The sequence below is a fragment of the Scyliorhinus canicula genome, chromosome 11 (assembly GCF_902713615.1).
Source record: "Scyliorhinus canicula chromosome 11, sScyCan1.1, whole genome shotgun sequence".
NCBI lineage: Eukaryota > Metazoa > Chordata > Chondrichthyes > Carcharhiniformes > Scyliorhinidae > Scyliorhinus > Scyliorhinus canicula.
In genome coordinates, this window is record NC_052156.1 from 106,638,277 (window position 1) to 106,659,649 (window position 21,373).

General features: G+C 49.5%; 1 protein-coding gene across 5 annotated transcripts in view; it reads left to right on the forward strand.

The window, feature by feature from the left end:
• LOC119973257 (protein diaphanous homolog 1-like) overlaps positions 1-21,373 on the forward strand; it is a 238,955-nt gene that overhangs the window by 3,723 nt on the left and 213,859 nt on the right. For 2 of the 5 annotated variants that reach the window (XM_038810988.1, XM_038810986.1), the window contains exon 1: positions 15,532-15,635. In XM_038810988.1, coding sequence (XP_038666916.1) covers positions 15,551-15,635 — 85 coding nt within the window. In that variant the 5' untranslated portion in view covers positions 15,532-15,550. Of the gene's footprint in view, positions 1-4,968; positions 5,009-9,804; positions 9,965-15,531; positions 15,636-21,373 lie in introns of those variants that run through there. The other 3 variants (XM_038810990.1, XM_038810989.1, XM_038810991.1) reach the window with 3 other exon arrangements.

Sequence of the window (21,373 nt, forward strand, 5' to 3'; positions counted from 1 at the left end):
CAGATCGAGAAGGAGGGCCAGGCGGTAGTCTTTGCGGTGATACGTTTCCACCAGTACGTATAGGCCGCCACTTCACTATCGTGACTGATCATAAGCCTCTGCTGGGACTTTTCAGAGAGGATAAGCCAATACCGCCCATTGCTTCCGCCCGGATCCAGCGCTGAGCTTTGTTGCTCGCTGCATACGAGTATTCTCTGGAGCACAAACCAGGAACCGACATAGGGAATGCCGACGCACTGAGCCAATTGCCTTTATCGACCGGCCCCATGTTGAGGTGGTTGCAACCCTAAATTTTATGGACACCCTGCCTGTCACGGCATCACAGATCCGTGAGTGGAGCCAGTCCTGTCAAAGGTTCGGCACATAGTTCTGTATGGTGGGCAGCATAGACAGCTCCCAGTCGAGTTGCGGGCATTTTCCTCCAAGCTGTCCGAATTCAGCGTGGAACACGGCATCCTTTTGTGGGGGACGCATGTGATTGTCCCGGAAAAAGGACAGGAGCTGATACTAAGAGACTTGCACAATGTGACCAAATGAAAATGTTGGCCCGGAGTTATGTCTGGTGGCCAGGCCTCGACACCGACATTGAGAAGGTGGCCCAAAACTGCTCCATTTGCCAGGAGCATCAGAAACTTCCACTGGCCGCGCTTCTACATCACTGGGAAAGGCCAGGGTGGCGTTGGGCGCAGCTTGCATGCGGATTTCGCCGGCCCTTTTCAAGGATCCATGTTCCTGGTATTAATCGACGCCCAGTCTAAATGGTTATAGGTGCATAAGATGGGAGGCACAACGTCCTGCGCAACAATCGAGAAGATGCGTTTGTCTTACAGTACGCATGGCCTCCCCGAGGTGCTGGTCACGGACAATGGCACTCCGTTCACAAGTGAGGAGTTTGCGAGGTTCATGAAGATGAACGGCATACGCCATATCCACACTGCCCATTACCACCCGGCTTCAAATGGGTTGGCGGAGCGCGCAGTGCAGACATTCAAACGAGGCCTAAAGAAGCAGTCTTCTGGGTCGATGGACACGAGACTGGCTCGGTTTGTGTTTTCATATAGGACCACCCCCCATGCGGTGACTGGGGTAGCTCCCGCAGAACTCCTAATGGGCCGGAGACTTCGCACCTGCCTTAGCATGGTTTTCCCGGACATTGGCGCAGAAGTACGCCGCACACAAGAACGGCAGGGACATGGTTTTTCTCGGCACCGGCCGATTCGGCAGTTTACGCCCGGTGACCCAGTGTTCGTTCGGAATTTTGCTGGTGGTGCCCAGTGGGTCTCTGGCGTAATCTTTCGCCAAACGGGCCCTATCTCTTACCAGGTACAAGCCCAGGGGCGTCTCCAGCGCAAACATGTAGACCATGTTCGGTCCAGAAGACTATCCCTGCCAAAGATTCCCCACCCCAGGAGCTCATTTCTACAGCCGCAGAGACCAGACACAATGGAAAATAGTCCTCACAATCTTCCTCTGGTGCCTCACTCAAAGCCTGCGCAGGTCGTGACAGAACCGCGTGGAGGTAAAGACGCCGAGATGACAGAGGCAGCAGACTCTGACTCCGAGATGGAGACACAAGTCACCTCAGAGGGGGAATCCTCGGGCCCACAGGCCGTGGATGTACAACCGTTACGCCGTTCATCACGGAAACGCCGGTCTCCATCTTGTTACACACCGCCCGATCCAGCGCCTCGTGCAAATGGTGTCCGGCCTGCGGCAAAACGAGTCCGACGCCCTCCTTCGCCAGGGTCTTCGGTGGATTCCTTGGACTTGGGGGTGGGGGGAGGGATGTTATAACCTGCCAGCTTACCATTGGCTGGGGACTAATGACAATCCCACAATCCTGTGGGAGTATGAGCTTCCCCAATGAGGGGGGTGGAGAAATCATTAGCAGACTCCCTGCATAAATATAGCTGGCAAGTATAGAACCAGAGATAGAGGAGTGGGCAGCAAGGGAAGTTGCTGCTGTTGTGTATATATGTTATTGTAAATAAATGTTATTTCTTTGTATCCTGTAAACTCGTGCTGGATTCTTCGTGGCCCTCACAAAAGGAGCCTTCTGTGATTATTTACATAAATAACGCTGAGAGATGCGACCGTTTTGGAGTGTGGTTGTGACAGATATACTTGGTTCTTTTGCTGACCTCCTCTCGCCAGTACTTCAGACAACTGTAGGTTCACGTCCCCCTCTCTCCACCAAAACAGTTGAACTGCTCATTGATCTCATTGCTGGAGCGACCTTGCTGTACATGAACTAACTGCTGCTTTCCCTGAAGATGTGAAGCCTTCGCTTTTTAATTGCAAATCAGTTCTTTCTCAAAAATGAACATGCTGCCACCTAATTATCATTCGCTTCCAACCCATCAGCTACAAATTGGCTGCAATTGCTCTCAGCCAATGATAGACAAAGCTGAAGTACCTCTCAGACTGGAAAACTCGGTCAACTGGTTGGCAGACAGATGGCCATATTAATCTATGGGTTCTGGGAAATTCTTGTCCAATCATTCACTTTCCCCAGCAGCACAAACCAAAAGTAATCCCGTTTAATTGAGGGATTCCTACAATAGTATTTTGCTTTAATTCACTTTGGCCTTAATTTCCATAATAAAGAGTTAGAAATACACTGGCCTCATCTGTGGATAAAGAGAACTTTTTTAAAAATCGTATATACGCGTCCAATTTTAAACTTGGAACTAGTCGTTGTCAAAGGGTTAAGGAATGTCCGGCAGCGTTTGGGATGTCACGATAATTATTGAGGGCCGAAGCAATCATTACAGATTTCTTCCAAATGTCAGGGTTTATTCACGGCTGTCTCAAGTCTGACGCCAGGAGCACTCACACCCGTCTACAAATCTGTGTCAAGAATCCACATTTCTCTGTCTTCGTGTTTGCTGTACCAGTTACACCGAACTGTCTGGTGTAGATCTCAGCCTTTTGACGGGGAGCACTCTCATTGCTCAGTCAAGAGGCCTTACGAGGCCAGGCTCCACTCGACACTGACTGAATTCTTGGTCAAATAAGAGTTGATCAGAGTGAGCCAATATGGCTCATTTATTTATTCTTTCATCATGGAAACATCGGGGATGATTTAACCGGAAACATTCTATGCCCAGTTTGGGCACATTCAGCGGGATCTTTCTCGGTGGCTTAAGCACTGAGAAACACCCTGTTATTCAAGGGCACTTTGCCATTTCCTTTGGCCTCAGAGAGTTTCTTAGAGGCAGGTCCAGCTGGCGGGCCCAGCAGTAAAGGTTCCTCCCAGGTCGGGCACCATTTTGTCTGGCTTTCCCTGTCTTCCCACCACTGGCCCGATCCCTGGCAGAGTCAACCTGGCACCCTGGTATGGCCATCCTGGCAGTAGCACTTCCAGAGTGCCAAGGTGCCCGGGTGCCACCCTGCCCTCTCCCTGACCACCCGAGGTCTCCAATGGCCTGCAATACTCCCTCTAGGTGCCATTATGACTGGTCCCATTTGTGGAAACCATAACTAAACAGTACCCTGGCGAGGTCTCCCAGGTGAGGCCTAATGCCCCATTTAAATATGCTGATCTGGATCGAGCCCAGCGAGGGCGAGATGCAGATTGCGATGTCCCCCGAGACTCTGTTAAATCTCGCGAGGCATTTTGAGTGTTGCAAATCACACGAGACGCCTCTTGTGAGATTCAACGGCCTCATCCTGACACCTAGTCGGATGCGATGAGGCTGTTAGATCGTGCCCATAGAAACTAGGAGCAGGAGTAAGCTATTTGGCTTTTCGAGCCTGCTCCGCCATTCATTATGATCATTGCTGATCCTCCATCTCAATGCCATATTCCCACTTTCTGACCATACCTGTTGATGCCATTAAAATCTAAAGCATTATCAATCTCTTTCTTGAAATATTCAGTGACTTGTCCCCCACAGTCTTCTTTGTAGAGAATTCCACAGGTTCACTATCGTTTGAGTGAATACATTTTTCTCATCTTTGTCCTGAATGGTCTACCCTGTATCCTGAGACTGTGACCCTGGTTCTAGATTCCCCAACCGGGGAAAACACCCTCCCTGTATATAGTCTGTCCAGCCCTGTTAGAGTTTTATACGTTCTAATCAGATCTCCTCTCATCCTGCTAAACGTTTGTGAATACGGGCCCATTTAAACAATCTCTCCTCATAGGGCAGTCCCACCAACTCCTAGATATCAGCCTTTTGAACCTCTGCTGCCCTTTCTCTATGGCAAGTACATCCTTTCTTAGGTAAGGAGACCAAAGCTGCACACAATACTCCAGGTATGGTCTCAGCAAGGCCCTGTAAAATAGCAGTTGAGACATCTCTACTTCTGAACTCAAATCCTTTTACAGTGATGGCCAACATGCCATTTGCCTTCCTAATTGCTTACTGCACCTGCCTCTCCAATTTCATTGACTGGTGTACAAAGATACACAGATCCCTTCGTACATTCGCACTTCCCAATATAATAACACCATTTCAATAGTACTCTTCCCTTCTGTTTCTCACACCGAAGTGTAGCTTCACATTTAGCCGCTGCATCTGCCATGTGTTTCCTCACTTACTCAACTTGTCTAAATCACCTTGAAGCTTCCTTGCATCCTCCTCAACAACTCGGTCCAGTTCTGTGTTGTCAGCATACTTGGCTATGTTACATTTAGTTCCCTCGTCCAGATCATTTATATTGTGAACAGCTGGGGCCCAAGCACTGATCCCCATGGTACCTCATTAGTCACTGCCGTGGGATGTGGATGTTGCTGGCTGGGCCATCATTTGTTTGCCCATCCCTAATTGTCCTTGAACTGGGTGGCTTGCTTGGCCACTGCAGGGGGCTGTTAAGAATCAACTACATTGCTTTGGGGCTGGAGTTACATGTAGGCCAGTCCAGGTAAGGATGGCAGATTTCCTTCCCTAAAAGGGTATTAATGACCCATATAGGTTTTTACAACAATAGCTTTTGATTCCAGATTCCAGCAGCCAACACGGGCACAGCAAGATCCCACAAACAGTAGTGTGACGATGACCAGGTAATTATTTTTTTCTTCATGAGTACAGGCCAAATCCCGCTGCCAATGAACAGAATGCCGCCAAGAAACATGCGGCTGGCGGACCGGAGAATCCAGCCTTAAATGACAAAGAAGTTGGTCGGAATGGGAGAAGGAAAGGAACAATGGATGGGTTCAGAGGATGTGTCAATGACCGAGTATTGATCGGCTATTGTCCAAAAGCAAAGATCGGAAAAACCAAGGTTTAGACTGAAACCTGCAAAGAGAATGAGACATAATTGGGATGCGTGTATGGGATGGTCAGAGATTACAGTCCAAAATAGTTCAAGTCAACTTTGAGTCCCGAAAACTGCAAGTGCCAAATTGAAAGATGAGGGGTGGGATTTTGTGTTCGCACGCCGGCGGGAAAACAGCGTCAACGGCCCCCGAAAGTGAGGAATTCCCACCTTTCTAGGGGGTTAGGTTGCCGCCGGAGTCATCCCCTCAGCTCCAGCTGGCGGGGAACGTCCCGCCTGAGTCCGCGCATGCGTGGAACGGCCGGCGTATTTCCATGCATGAGCGGGGGTTCCCTTCCCCGCGCCGGCCCCCGGGCAATATGGCAGAGGCCTACAGGGGCTCGGTGCAGAGTAAAGTAGGACCCCACGGAACCAGCCCACCTGCCGATCGGTAGGCCCCGATCACGGACAGGCCACCGTGGAGGCTCCCCCCCCTGGGTTCGGATCCCTCCGCCCCACCGCGGAACGACCCCCGCACACTTACCTTCCAGGTCCCGCCATGTGCGAGGTGAGTAATTGACGCCGGCGGGACTGGGCCAAACTCTTCGGCTACTCAGCCTATTGGGGCCCGGGGATTCCCGCCGGCGCCCGAAAAATGGCGGCGGAGAATAGGGAGGCTGGCGCCGGGTCGGAGAATCCCGGCCGAGGTGCTGTTCCTCCAGCTTGCATTGAGCTCTATTGGAACAGTGCAGCAGGCTAAGGATAGAGGTCAGTGTTGGAAGCATGTTGGGGAATTAAAATGGTAAGCGATCAGAAGTTAGAGGCCATGCTTGTGCAAAGTGGGTGCCCAGTGTCTGTTTGGTCTGCCCCGATATAGAGAAGGCCATACCATGAACACCAACATTTGAGGTACATGTAAATCACTGCTTCACCTGGAAGGAGTGTTTGGGGCCTGGGTGATGAGAAGAGGAGGTAACAGTGCAGGTGTTACTCCTCCTGCACTTTGATGGGAAGGTGCTGTGGGGAGGGGAGGAGGTGTTTGGGGAGGGGGGGTGGTTAATAGAAAGTGAACTAGGGTGTCACAGCAGGAGCCACCCTTTAGAATGCTGACAGGGAGGGGGCGGGGAAGATGGAGTTTGCTGTTGGCATCACAATGGAGGTGCTGGAAATGGAGGCTGATCTGTTGAACATGGAGGCAGGGATAGGGGGGTGGGTGATGATTCTAGGAGGGAAGGGAAAGGGATGAGAGCATATGTGTGGGAAATAAGTTGGACACAGTTGAGCACCCCTGGCAGGGAGGTTTTTAACCAGTACTGGTTAACATATATCCTTCAAACCAACATCACTAAAATGGATGACCTCATCAATTATTGTGCTGCTGTTTGTGAGAATTTACAACAATGACTGCACTTCACATACTTCAATGGATACATAGAACATAGAACACTACAACGCAGTACAGGTCCTTCGGCCCACGATGTTGCACCGTCCTGTGAAACCCTTCTAAAGTCCCTCTACACTATTCCCTTATCGTCCATATGCCTATCCAATGACCATTTGAATGCGTTTAGTGTTGGCGAGTCCACGACTGTTGCAGGCAGGGCATTCCACGCCCTTACTACTCTCTGAGTAAAGAACCTACCTCTGACATCTGTCCTATATCTATCTCCCCTCAATTTAAAGCTCTGTCCCCTCGTGCTGGACATCACCATCCGAGGAAAAAGGCTCTCGATGTCCACCCTATCTAATCCTCTGATCATCTTGTATGCCTCAATTAAGTCCCCTCTTAACCTTCTTCTCTCTAACGAAAACAGCCTCAAGTCCCTCACCCTTTCCTCATATGATCTTCCCTCCATACCATGCAACATTCTTGTAAATCTCCTCTGTACCTTTTCCAATGCTTCCACATCCTTCCTATAATGTGGCGACCAGAACTGCACACAATACTCCAAATGCGGCCGCACCAGAGTTTTGTACAACTGCAACATGACCTCATGGCTCCAAAACTCAATTCTACCAATAAAAGCTAACACACCGTACGCCTTCTTAACAACCCTCTCAACCTGGGTGGCAACTTTCAGGGATCTATGGACATGGACACCGAGATCTCTCTGCTCGTCCACATTACCAAGAATCTTACCATTAGCCCAGTACTCTGCCTTCCTGTTATTCCTTCCAAAATGAATCACCTCACACTTTTCTGCATTAAACTCCATTTGCCACCTGTCAGCCCAGCTCTGCAGCTTATCTATGTCCCTCTGTAACTTGTAACATCCTTCCGCACTGTCCACAACTCCACCGACTTTAGTGTCATCTGCAAATTTACTCACCCATCCTGCTACGCCCTCCTCCAGGTCATTTATAAAAATGACAAACAGCAATGACCCCAAAACAGATCCTTGTGGCACACCACTAGTAACTGGACACCAGTCAGAGCATTTCCCATCAACCACCACTCTTTGTCTTCTATCAGCTAGCCAATTTCTGATCCAAACTGCTAAATCACCCTGAATCCCATGCCTCTGTATTTTCTGCAATAGCCCACCGTGGGGAACCTTATCAAACGCTTTACTGAAATCCATATACACCACATCAACTGCTTTACCCTCATCCACCTGTTTGGTCACCTTCTCGAAGAACTCAATGAGGTTTGTGAGGCACGACCTACCCTTCACAAAACCATGTTGACTATCTCTAATCAAATTATTCCTTTCCAGATGATCATACATCCTATCTCTTATAAACCTTTCCAAGACTTTTCCCACAACAGAAGTAAGGCTCACTGGTCTATAGTACTGGATGTGGAGCACTTTGAGAAAGGTATTATATAAACTTCCTTCTCGAAGTAAAGGACTCCATGTTGTAACAACATTGCCAAGAACAGTCTTCTAACAATAACTCCCTTTATTAAAGTAACAGAAAGGGCCGCCGCAGCATAACACTTGTGTCCCAGCCCGGGGACCCATGGAGCTGCCGGTCTGGGTCGGAACTGTGGGTTTTAAACTCTCGTCGTGCATCTCCTATTGGGCGAGTCTATGCCTGCTTAATAGGGGAATTCATATCTCTCGAAGCCCAGGGGAAGATTTATTGCCAATCACCTCCCCCCCCCCCCCCCCCCCCCCATGTTGTTCGTGGTCACCATAACAGACAAGTAGACTATTACCATAAGACCATAAGTCATAGGAGCAGAATTAGACCACTCAGCCCATCGAGTCTGCTCCGCCATTCAATCATGGCTGATATTTTTCTCATCCCTATTCTTGTCATAGTATCCACTCATGTATATCATAAGATGCAGACAGGCAGTGATTGACACACAGGATAACCAATGAATGCACACAACACAGAACAACCAATCACCAGACAGGACACCACCACTATAAAGCCCAAAGGGTATTAAGGCTTGCTCTCTCTCACAGGACACGGCCAGGGAGATAGTCACAGTGCACAGGCCAATTAGCATCATCACCATGTGATAGAGAGCTAGTCTGGTCAAGCCAGTAGGAGGTTATCAGTTAGGTTAATAGAGTGTCAGCCCACAGCAGATTATGTACAGCAATCAACAGCTTCAATAAAACTGTGTTGGACCATCTCCTGTGTCGGAAGCCTGTTTCTCGTTTTACTGCATCCAGTTGCAGTCAATGTTAGACCAACACAGATAACACATCAATTCTGCCTACTCCCCATAACCCTGATCCCCTTATTGATCAAAACCTATCTATCTCTGTTTTAAAGACACTCAGTGATTTGGCCTCCACAACCTTCTGTGACAAAGAATTCCACATGCCCCTCTACAGATCTTTGTATCATTTGCAAACTTTGCAATAGTGCCTTCAGTTCCTTCCTCCAGATCATTAATGTATATTGTGAAAAGTTGTGGTCCCAGCACTGACCCCTGAGGCACACCACTAGTCACTGGCTGCCGCCCTGAAAATTCAGCCATTTGAGTTTGTTCCACCATTCAGTTAGATCCATGCCTTAATCCCTTCTATCTACCATAGCTGCGCAACCCTTCAAAATTTGTCTAACCACCGATGAATCTTAATTTTGAAATTTTTAGTTGACCTGACCTTTGGGGGAGGACATGGTAGATTCCTGTTACCTTTAGTGTGAAGAAGGGCTTCCTGACATCACTTTTATCAAACTTTGGTCTAAGTTCTAGGTTATACACCCTCATTTTGGCCTCCACCCTCCCATGTTAATATGTAATGCTGGAATTGAGAAATTTAGTGAAGCTAAATGATAAAAGAAATAAAATAGACTTTAGATAATGCCAGGTCCAAAGACTGTGATGTTCTATATGCAGAGAATAAGCTAGACCTTATGCATTCAAAGGCAGAAAATTAGAAGACAAACACTTTCTCATGACAATTAATTATATTATAAATTTAGCAGGGATATGGGTAATTTGATACCTGTTCATTCTTTCATTAAACTGCTTTCAGATGCGGCAAAATTTAAAAGTATTGGGAACAATCAAGTTTCATCAAACAATAGCTCCGGAGTAAATGATTGATGTTTTTACTTGGCTTTGCGTCCTGATGTATGTTCATAGTCTTCAGTCGCCTGAATGGAACTTAAGTTTTCAGTCTCTCTTTCTAGGTTTGGATCTGCAGGGAATCACTTGACATATGGTTTCACACAAGCTATCAATCTTGCAACAATTCACCCCCGCCCCAAGCAATCCAGAAAATCTTTTCTCGCCGTATGCTCCCATTTGTACAGCAATTGATATAATAGAACGTCTCCGCTCCAAGCACAGGTAGGTTGCACGTGCGGTGAAACACAGCAACTTCTACTAAATCTCAATTGGGAAGATTTTGGGCGGGAAATTGGGAAGATTCTGGATGGGCGTGTTTGCGATCTTAGCCAGGACAGTGGAGGTGGTGGTAGACCCGAACCGTTTGGTGGCGATATTTGGGGTTTCTGAGAAGCCAGAGCTCATGGAGAGGAGGAAGGCCGATGTCTTGGTATTCACCTCTCTGATTGCACGGCGGCGAATTGTGCCGGAGTGGCAGTCGGCATCGCCACCGGGGGTAGCAGCTTGGTTGGGGAACCGGTACGAATTCCTGCGATTAGAGAAGATAAAGTATGAGTTAAGGGGCTCTTCAGGGGGGCTTGAGGAAGGGTGGGGGGTGTTTATGACCGTGTTTGAAGGGTTGTTCGTCAGGGGGAGGGGGGTGAAAAAGGAGAAAAATCTGTACAGACTGTACAGTTGATTGTTGGGAAGTATGTTTCCCGGGGTGTTTATTTGCTGTAACCTGTTTTGATACACGTTTGTAATGAAATACATTATTAAAAAAAACTTCTACTAAATCTCTGCTCATGCGTAGAATTTATTCACAGCGGTCCAACACGCCGGGATCCCGAGAACTTGTGCTCATTAAGGGTCAACCTCCCATCCAGGGCCCCGGTAAATTCAAAGGTACCAACCATAATGTTAGGCTTGGCATGTCCAACATAACTGTGGTGCATAACAACATGCACCCCCCCCCACCCTACTTGAAAAGTCGTGGGGCCTCCTGAGCAGTGCGAACACCAACGATAAAATCCCAGTGCTAATTAAGGGCAAACAATCTGCAAAATGTATGTCCCAAGCTGACCCTGATTAACATTACAAGGTATCTAGCTTGATATCTGAAGTGGTCTCCACTTCACTCAGAAATAGATTTGGCTTTCACTTGACCGAATTCAGCAAATTTGTGTTGATGTGTGAACTGAAAGCCTGTTCCACAGATACTATTCTCTGAAAATAGCACCACTGACAACAAACTTATTCTTGCCCCTGTATGACTTAAAGGAATGGTGCCTACTTCTTCTGCACCTATTCAATCAAAACTTAAAGTCTGCGCACATGAAATCTAATGCCCACATAAGTCACAACCACTCCTAGCTCTTGGTTGCTCTAAAGTTCAGTGACCCAACTGTTTGAGCCTATCTGGGTAACCAGGATACTTTCAAAGAGGAAATAGTTTGATGTCCACCTCTGTACACTTTCCAAAACCACAATATCAATAAAATATTATTTGGAACAAACATTCCTTTAGAGCATTTTATATAATGAAGGTAAATTTTCTCATATGCATGAATAGAGACTCGTATAAAATTCTGAATGGTATATAAAGTGTTCATTAACAAAATATGCACCTTTTATAATTGATATATAGCAACATTGATGGATGGATAGATGGTAGAATTTTACAGAAAGATGGACAGTCAGATAGACAAGTAAAAAGCCAGAGAGGCAGACTACCAGATAAACAGGCCAATAGATAAATAGACAGGAAGATAGAAAATTGACAGACTGGCAGTTAAATAGACAGGTGAACAGGCAGACAGGGGGACACATGAACAGACAGAGGAGCAGACAGGTGGGACATGGGCAGGCAGAGGATAGTCAGACAGGTGAACAGGCAGAGGGGCAGACTGGGGGATAGACAGACGGGTAGACAGAGGGACAGACAGAAGGATAGACAGAGGGGCAGACAGAGGGACAGACAGGTGAACTGGCAGAGGGACAGTCAGACACAATAACAGGCAGATGGGTGGACAGACAGAAGGAGAGTCAGAGGAGCAGGTGAACTGGCAGAGGGGCAGACAGAAAGGTTAACAGGAAGATAGGGACAGACAGGAGGACAGATAGGCAGACAGGTGAACAGGAAGGTCGGGACAGACGGGGACCAATAGGCAGATAAGTGAACAGGCAGCTGAACAGAGAGATAGGTGAACAGATGAGACAGGCAAACAGGCAGCTAGATGAACAGCCAGACAAGGACACATGTGAATAGGCAGACAGAGGGACACAAAGGCAGACAGGTGGACAGGCAGACAAGGACAAACAAGTGAACAGACACAGGTGAACAAGCAGACAAGGAGGTGAACAGGCAGAGGGGCAGTGTTGCTCGTTTTACCGGAGTGTGATTAACACGCCTCCGTTTAAAGGCCGTGTGCTTAACACTACTATGGCTCTGTATGTGTAATTATGCTCGGAGTCGCCAGGTGTCGTATTGAGACACCGTCACAAGTATATCAAGGTCAGGTTCAAAGTAATAAATCCATACACCGATTAGTAAGTCCAAACAATTGGTGTTTATTATAACAAATATAATAAATACTCATGCATACGCTAAAGAGACTAACTTACTTCTAATACTAAACAACTAAATACTTATCTAGACAGGAACAGGCGAGGTCAGGGAGCAAGGCCTTCATCCCGTTCTTGGTCTGTAACTTTCTGATTGGCAAAGTTGTCAAGGGCTAGCAAGGTCTGGATCACGTAGCGATCGTTGTGTTGGCACTTACAGTTCGATGGCTGATGCTCAACGGCCGGTGATGAAACTGGAGTCAGGATGCGATGTAACAGATCTGGGCCGGAGTCTGGAAACAACAGACCGAGTCATGTGCTTGACCTTCTTTTTATAGGTCTCAGGAGGTTCAGGCCCCCTTGGGGTGGTTCCCTCCTCTACTGGGTCTTTCCCAATCGATATCTTTCAAACTCCCCAATCCTAGGGTTGTTTCTCGATGTTTGGGGCGGTCCCTACGGCTCTTTGCTTTGGTTGCTTTGGCGCCATTCTGTCTGGGCGTCTATGGAAAAGTATCCATTGATACTTAAATGTTTCTATTGTACCTGACCCTGGGCCGGGATCACCTCATTAATATGCAGATCTGTTTCCCATTTGCACCTTTGGCTGAAACTCTGCAAGGGCGGCACAGTGGCACAGTGGTTAGCATTGCTGTCTACGGCGCTGAGGACCCGGGTTCGAATCCGGGCCCTGTGTCACTGTCCGTGTGGAGTTTGCATATTCTCCCTGTGTCTGCATGGGTTTCACCCCCACAACCCAAAGATGTGCAGGGTAGGTGGATTGGCCACATCAAATTGCCCCTTAATTGGAAAAAAAATAATTGCTTACTCTAAATTCTAAAAAAAAAGTGGGCAGCACGGTAGCATGGTGGTTAGCATAAATGCTTCACAGCTCCAGGGTCCCAGGTTCGATTCCCGGCTGGGTCACTGTCTGTGCGGAGTCTGCACGTCCTCCCCGTGTGTGCGTGGGTTTCCCCCGGGTGCTCCGGTTTCCTCCCACAGTCCAAAGATGTGCGGGTTAGGTTGATTGGCTATGCTAAATTGCCCTTAGTGTCCTAAAAAATAAGGTTAATGGGGGGGGGGGGGTTGTTGGGTTACGTGGATAGGTTGACTTGAGTAGGGTGATCATTGCTCGGCACAACATCGAGGGCCGAAGGGCCTGTTCTGTGCTGTACTGTTCTATCTAACTCTTTGGAAACTGGTTTCTGTACGTGCAAAATGCAAAACAGTCTTTTGCAAGCTGTGTGTCCTCACTATGACTGTTTTTCCCTGTGTTCCTTGCGGTTCTCCATTTTGTAGCCCAGTGTCCATCTTAGATGGCTACAGCAGGCAGACAGGTGACCAGGCGGAGGGACAGACGGACAATCAGAGGGGCAGACACACATACAGGTGAACAGGCAGGTGAACAGACTGATAGGGACAGATAGAAGGACAGTCAGGCAGGTGAACATGCAGAGGGAAAGACAGACAGGTGAACAGGAAGAGTTACAGGTGGACAGGAAGACTGGGACAGACAGGTAAACAGGCAGCCAGGTGAATAGGCAGGCAGGGACAGACAGAAGGGCAGACAGACAGCTGAACAGGCACACAGGACAGGCATGAAAACAGGTGAACAAGCAGCCAGGGACAGACAGGGGGCAAGCAGACAGACAGGTGAACAGGCAGACAGGGACAGACAGATGAACAGAAAGACATGTGAACAGGCAGTTGGGGACAGACAGCTGAACAGGCATACAAGGTTAAACAGAGGGATAGGCAGACAAGGACAGTCAGGCATGTGAACAAGCAGACACAGAGACAGAGGGACAGACAGGTAAGACAGAGTGACAGGCAGACAGAAAAGTAGGTGAACAGACAGAGGGACAGACAGGTGAACAGGCAGAGGGGCAGACAGGGACAATCAGAGGGACAGACAGATAGGTGAACAGATAGAGTCACAGACCGGGGCAGGCACGGGGAGAGGTAGACAGATGAACAGAAAGTGAGACAGGAACAGGCAGAGGGATAGGTGAACATGCAGGCAGGTACAAACAGAGGGACAGACAGGCGAACAGACAGAGGGGACAGGCAGGCAGACATGTGAACATGAAGACAGGCACAGATACATGGACAGACAGACAGGTGAACAGACACAGGTGGACAGAGACAGACAAAGGGACAGATAGGCAGACAGATGAGCAGGCAGAGGGACCGGCAGACAAGTGAACAGGAAGAGGGACAGACAGACAGATGAACATGCACGCTGGGACAGACAGGTGAACAGACAGAGGGACAGGCAGACAGGTGAAGACACAGATGATTAGGCAGACAAGGACAGAGGGGAAAGCACACAGCGGGCCAGACATGTGAACAGGCAGACGAGGATAGACATGTAAACAGGCAGAGGGACAGACAGCAGGGCAGACTGACAGACAGAGGAATAGACAGATGAACAGACAGACAGGTGACCAGTCAGACAGGGACAGACAGAGGGACAGACAGACAGTTGAACAGACAGACAGAGGGGCAGACAGATGAACAGGCAGATAGGGGCAGACAGGGGCCAGGCAAACTGACAATTGAACAGGCAGACAAAAAGATAAATGAACAGACAGAGGGCCAGACATTCAGACAGGTGAACAGGCAGACAGGGTGAACAGGCAGAGGGGCAGATAGGTAAACAGGCAGAGGGAGTGACAGAGTGACAGACAGGTGAAAAGACAGTGACAGACAAGGACAGGCGGAGGGACAGATAGGTGAACAGCCAGACAGGTACAGACAGAGGGACAGACAAGTGAACAGTCAGATTGGTACAGGCAGAGGGACACACAGATGAACAGGCAGAGGGATAGACAGGTGAACAACCAGACGGGGATAGACAGGTGAACAACCAGACGGGTACAGACAGACAAGTGAACAGTCAGATTGGTACAGACAGGGGGACAGACAGATGAACAGGCAGAGGGATAGACAAGTGAACAGCCAGACAGACAAGTGAACAGTCAGATTGGTACAGACAGGGGGACAGGCAGAGGGACAGACAGGTGAACAGGCAGAGGGACAGACAGGTGAACAGGCAGAGGGACAGGCAGGTGAACAGGCAGAGGGACAGACAGTCATGGGAAGAGGCAGACCTACGGGACGCTGCTACATTGACAGTGTCAGGCTGCACGGTTGACCTGACAATGTGTCCCGGTGCCGGGGACTCACTGGCTCTACTCCCGTGTACCAGGAAGCCGCGGTGGTGACCGCTCTCCCTCCCTCCCGCCCTCCGCCAGCGGAGGATCCATGGAAACGGACAACAGACGGAGCGGCAGCCGCAGGCGGTGGGGGAAAGTGCCCTCGGCCGGGCCGAGCGCTGAGGGCGGGGCAGGTGAGGGGTTTACCCACAGGGTCACATCTGCCGCCTGGACCCGCGGTGGGGAGGGAGGGAGCGGGTAACCCCATTTCTAATGTGAAAAGTTACAACTGTCTGCAGTTTGCATCAACCTGAACCAAATGTGTGCAGGAGGTGTGGGAACCTCACACCCCAGAGATAGAGGAGCAGTTACAGCAGCTTCATTCCAGAACTCATGGATACAGGAGATTGAGGGAATGTTCTGATTGAGGGAATGTTCTGATTGATTGAGGTGGTGTTCTGATTGTTTGAGGGAGTTTTCTGATTGAGGGACTGTAATGATTGAGGGGGTGTTCTGATTGATTGAAGGGGCGATGTGATTGAGGGGTTGTCTGGTTGAGGGGGCGATGCAATTGAAGGGGCGATGTGATTGAGGGGGTGTCTGGTTGAGGGGGCGATGTGATTGAGGGGGCGATGTGATTGAGGTGGTGTCTGGTTGAGGGGGCGATGTGATTGAGGTGGTGTCTCGTTGAGGGGGCGATGTGATTGAGGGGGTGTCTGGTTGAGGGGGCGATGCAATTGAGGGGGTGTCTGGTTGAGGGGGCGATGTGATTGAGGTGGTGCCTGGTTGAGGGGGTGATGTGATTGAGGTGGTGTCTGGTTGAGGGGGCGATGTGATTGAGGTGGTGCCTGGTTGAGGGGGCGATGTGATTGAGGGGGCGATGTGATTGAGGGGGTGTCTGGTTGAGGGGGCGATGTGATTGAGTGGGTGTCTGGTTGAAGGGGAGATGTGATTGAGGGGGTGTTTGGTTGAGGGGGCGATGTGATTGAGGGGGTGTCTGGTTGAGGGGGCCATGTGATTGAGGTGGTGTCTGGTTGAGGGGGTGATGTGATTGAGGTGGTGTCTGGTTGAGTGGGCGATGTGATTGAGGTGGTGTCTGGTTGAGGGGGCGATGTGATTGAGGTGGTGTCTGGTTGAGGGGGCGATGTGATTGAGGTGGTGTCTGGTTGAGGGGGCGATGTGATTGAGGGGATGTCTGGTTGAGGGGGCGATGTGATTGAGGGGATGTTTTGATTGATGGGTGATGTGATTGAGGGCGGGGGGGGGGGGTGGCGCTAACGGGGAGGCAGCATAGAGTACCCAGCTCTGGCTGTCGATACGGCCCGGAGCATTGCCAGGCCCATGGCCGTGCATGCGCACGGTGGCGGCCTGCAGCAGCCGCGCCGTGCTTCATGGCAGACTGAGCCCACGGACCCCACTGCAAAAATAGTACCCCCTTTGGCCACTCGTGCGCCCCGGCCCCGAATGAAGCCTTCCCTGGCCGTGGATTGGCCCTTCCCCGACTGGGCGGCACCAGACTGAGTCTGCAGCCGCCACGCTGAGTACACAACGGGTGAGACCACACATGTCCCAGGCCATCGGGAACTCGGCCGGTCGGGGACGGAGCATCGTGGGGCGGGCCTCAGGCAATGGCTTGAGGCCGTGGATACACCGTGTGGCGTACTCAGTGTTGCATCCCTGTGCAGTGTGGGAATGGCCGTACACTGTCTCTCCCACCTCCCACACTGACAACACAGTAATGACACGGCACTGCTGGCACAGTCCCACTCAGCCCCACAAACCCCCCCCCCCCGACCCCCATCCATGGATGGTTCCTCCCCCATTTCCTTTTCCTCCAAAATGCTCAGGCCTCTCATGTCTGCCAGAATTGTCTAGTCATGAGGATGCCAAGGGCTGAAACTGTGTGAGAGTCTGGTCTTTCCACCTCTTCAGTGGGTTGAGAAACCGACTGGGACCTCTGACCTCAGTGGAGGAAGTAGTAGCTGTGCGGTATAATTCAGACTCTCTGGGCCCCTAGTCACCCCGTTCATTTGCAGGATGTGTTTAACTCTCTGTCGGGCAAGAGTCAGATATATTGCTGAGGGTGAGAGGTGTGTTAATCACCGTGGGGTAACACGGACTGCAACTGGATGCAGTTGTACTTGAAAGTAGACTCCAAACTTTGATGTTCGTTCAATACGCTTTATTGAACTTGTTACGCAGTGCACACAGTTCCCTGTGGGTTTGACACTTTACTAATCTAAGCGTGCTTACTTAACTAACTAGACCAGACTAGCTCTGAGCCACGTGTAGAAGGTGCTAACTGATATATACACCCTGACTGTCACTACAGTTGTCACCAGTGGAAAGAGGCAAAGTGTTGATGCCTCCTATGTTTTATAATGTTCTGCCTGGTGATTGGTTGTGTTCTGTCCTGTGTGTTGATTGTCTGTACAGGGTGTCTGTCACTGCCTGTCTGTGTCTCATTAAGTGCATGAGTGCATATCATGACATCTCCCCTTTTTAAAAACAATGTTGGTTGCTTGGAGCATATGCGATTGTATTTACATGTAGAACTATTTACATTAAATGGTGAGTGGATGAAAGCGAGTGGCTGAATATATACATAGGTGTCTAGCGTGCAGATACAGAACAAATTTACGAGATAAATGTCTATAAGTCCAACCTTTGGGGCTTGCGTCTGATCCTTGTCGACCGCCTGAGAGGTGGAGGTGGGGACAACTGCACCTTGACAGGTAGGATTGCTGCCAGATTGGTGGCCTCATGGTGCGAGGTGTCCGGAGGAGGCATAACATGTGAAAAAGTAGGATCCAGTGGTGGGCAGGCAACTTTGCGCAGTGCCCTTCTGTTGCGCCTGACAATGGAGCCATCAGCCATACAAATTACAAACGATCTGGGAGCAGCCTGTCGAACAACAACAGCTGGAGCTGACTAGCCTCCATCAGGTAGCTTGATCCGAACAGCATCTTCCGGAGATAGCACAGGCAAATCGGTAGCATGAGCATCGTACGTCAGCTTTTGCCGGTTCCTGAGTTGCTGCGCCTTCTGCAGCACTGGGAGGTGATCCAAGTCTGGTAAGTGTATGGCTGGAACAGTTGTCCGCAAGTCTCTATTCATGAGGAGTTGTGCCGGAGACATACCGGTGGACAGAGGGGTTGCCCTGTATGCCAACAGCACAAGGTTGAAGTCAGAAGCAGAGTCTGCAGCCTTGCATAGCAGTTGCTTCACTGTATGAACCCCTTTCTCAACCTTCCCGTTAGACTGCGGGTAGTGTGGGCTTGAGGTAATGTGGTTGAATTGGTACGAATTGGCGAAATTGGACCACTCTTAGCTGTGGAAGTTGGGACCATTGTCACTCATGACAGTGAGTGGAATACCATGCCCGGCAAATGTCTCCTTGCAGGCCTTGATACTGTCCTCGATGTGAGGTCTGACAGCTTCACAACGTCCAGGTAATTTGAGAAGTAATCAATGATGAGCACATAGTCACGCCCATTGGCGTGAAAATGGTTGATTCCTACCTTGGACCATGGAGAGGTCACGATCTCGAGTTGCTGGAGTGTTTCTTTTGTTTGAGCATGCTGGAAACACTGGCAGGTTGCACAATTGAGGGCCTTGTTGGATATGTCCTGGCTGACTCCAGGCCAATATATAGCCTGCCGGGCCCTGCGCCTACACTTTTCGACACTGAGGTATCCCTCGTGGATTTGTTTGAGCACTAAGCTCTGCAGGCTGCGACGAATAACGATACAATCCAGCTTGAGGAGAATCCCCTTGACGACTGTCAGGTAGCCCTTCACATGAAATAACTGAGGGCATTGCCCTTTTGCCAACCATTTGCAAGGTGGTGCATTACACGCTGCAGAAGATGATCCTTGGCAGTCTCTTCAGAAATGCTGATCACTCTTTCATCTGAGGCCGGGAGGTTGCTGGCACACACTTGCACCTGTGCCTCAATCTGGCGGATGAAGTCAACCTGTTCACAGGGCAAGGTGATGGAGTGGGACAGGGCATCAGCAATTTTCAGCTTGTTGCCTGGCATGTATACTAACTCAAAATCATACCTTCGGAGTCGAAGGAGAATGCGCTGAAGCCTGGGTGTCATGTCATTCAAGTCCTTATGAATGATATGGACCGAGGGTCTGTGGTCAGTCTCCACTGTAAATGTTGGTAGACCGTAGACGCAGTCATGGAACTTTACAATGCTGGTTAGGAGGCCCAGGCACTCTTTTTCTATTTGGGCGTAGATCTGTTCATATGATTATATCATCTACATAGACACGAACACCCTCAATGCCCTCCATCATCTGCTCCATAATCCCGTGGAAGATTTCAGAGGCTGAGACAACGCCGAACAGCATACGGTTATAACAGTACCTGCCAAATGGCGTGTTGAATGTGCAGAGCTTCCTGCTGGACTCGTCCAGTTGTATCTGCCAGAAACCACGCGATGCATCTAGCTTCGTGAAGAATTTGGCGTGTGTCATCTCACTGGTCAGTTCCTCCTGCTTCGGGATCGGGTAGTGTTCCCACATTATGTTCTGGTTAAGATCTTTGGGATCTATGCATATCCGCGACTCTCCTGCGGTCTTCTTCACACAGACCTTCGAGCTGACCCAGTCAGTCAGTTCCATCACTTTGGAGATGATGCCCTGGTCTTGGAGCTCCTGTAGCTGTGCCTTTAAACGTTCCTTCAGAGGAGCTGGCACCCGGCGTGCTGCATGGATCACAGGCGTGGCATCAATCCTGAGTAGGATCTTGTAGCAGTATGGCAGAGTGCCGATTCCATCAAATACATCCGGATATTGAGCAAGGATGTCATCAATGTCAGCCTGAAGATCCACATTGGAAGAAGACATGGTATGGACTCGCTGTACGAGGTTGAGTAGCTTGCATGCATGGGTACCGAGCAGGGATGCCTTATCAGGCTTGACGATTTCGAATTGCAGTGTGACATTGGTGGTCTTGTTGGAGACGAATAGATGACAAGATCCTAGTGCAGTAATGGCATTACCATTATAATCGATGTTGGTCGTTCTGGGTGAGTGTGCTTAACACTCAATTTGGCTCTGTTTCTTTACTTAGCTCTGGAGTCGCCAGGTATTGTTAAGATACCGCCACAAGTTCAAGGTGAAGTTCAAAGCAATAAAACCATACACCAATTAGTAAGTTCAAACAACTGAGTTTATTATAATACAATTATAATAACTACCCATGCACACGCTAAAAGGATTAAGCTATTCCTACCGCTAAATAAACTAATACTTATCTCGAAGGAACTGCCGGATCAGGGAACAAGGCCTCTTGCTCTGCTCTGGTCTGCAGACTTCAGGTTGGTATAAGTTAAAAGGGGTCAGGAGTGTCTATCTCTGGTAGCGATCGTTGTGAGACACTTACTTGCTGGCGGCTGCTGTCCGAACCCTCTCCTCTCTCTCCTTCAAGGTCTTCTTGGCAAAAGCTGGTCGAGGTGCTGGTCCGCGGAGGAGTGCTGGTCAAAGAGAGAGGAGGGCTGGACGAGAAGACTGAACCATGTGTGGGACCTGTCTTTTATAGGTCCCAGGGATCTGCGCCCCTTTGGGCGGACTCCCTTACCTGCTTGGAATCGATTTGGTCTCTTCCCAATCGATATGTTTGAATCCGCCCAATACTGAGGGTGTTCCTTAGCCACTGGGCGGGCTCTCAGGCTCTTTGTTTTCGAACCCTGTTGGTGCCTGAGTGTCTGGTATTCTTTACAATGTTGCAGTTGCTTCCCCATTTGTGTCCATTGTATCTGGAATCGTTCCATTAACATGCTAATTATCCTGGTGATTGCCTCATTAGTATGCGGAATGTTTGTTTCGGTGCTGTCTGCTTTCTTAGCAGACAGAATCCACACCTGCTAGGTGCAGCCTGCTGGCACTGCAAACATTGTCCATTTTATCCTATATGCTTT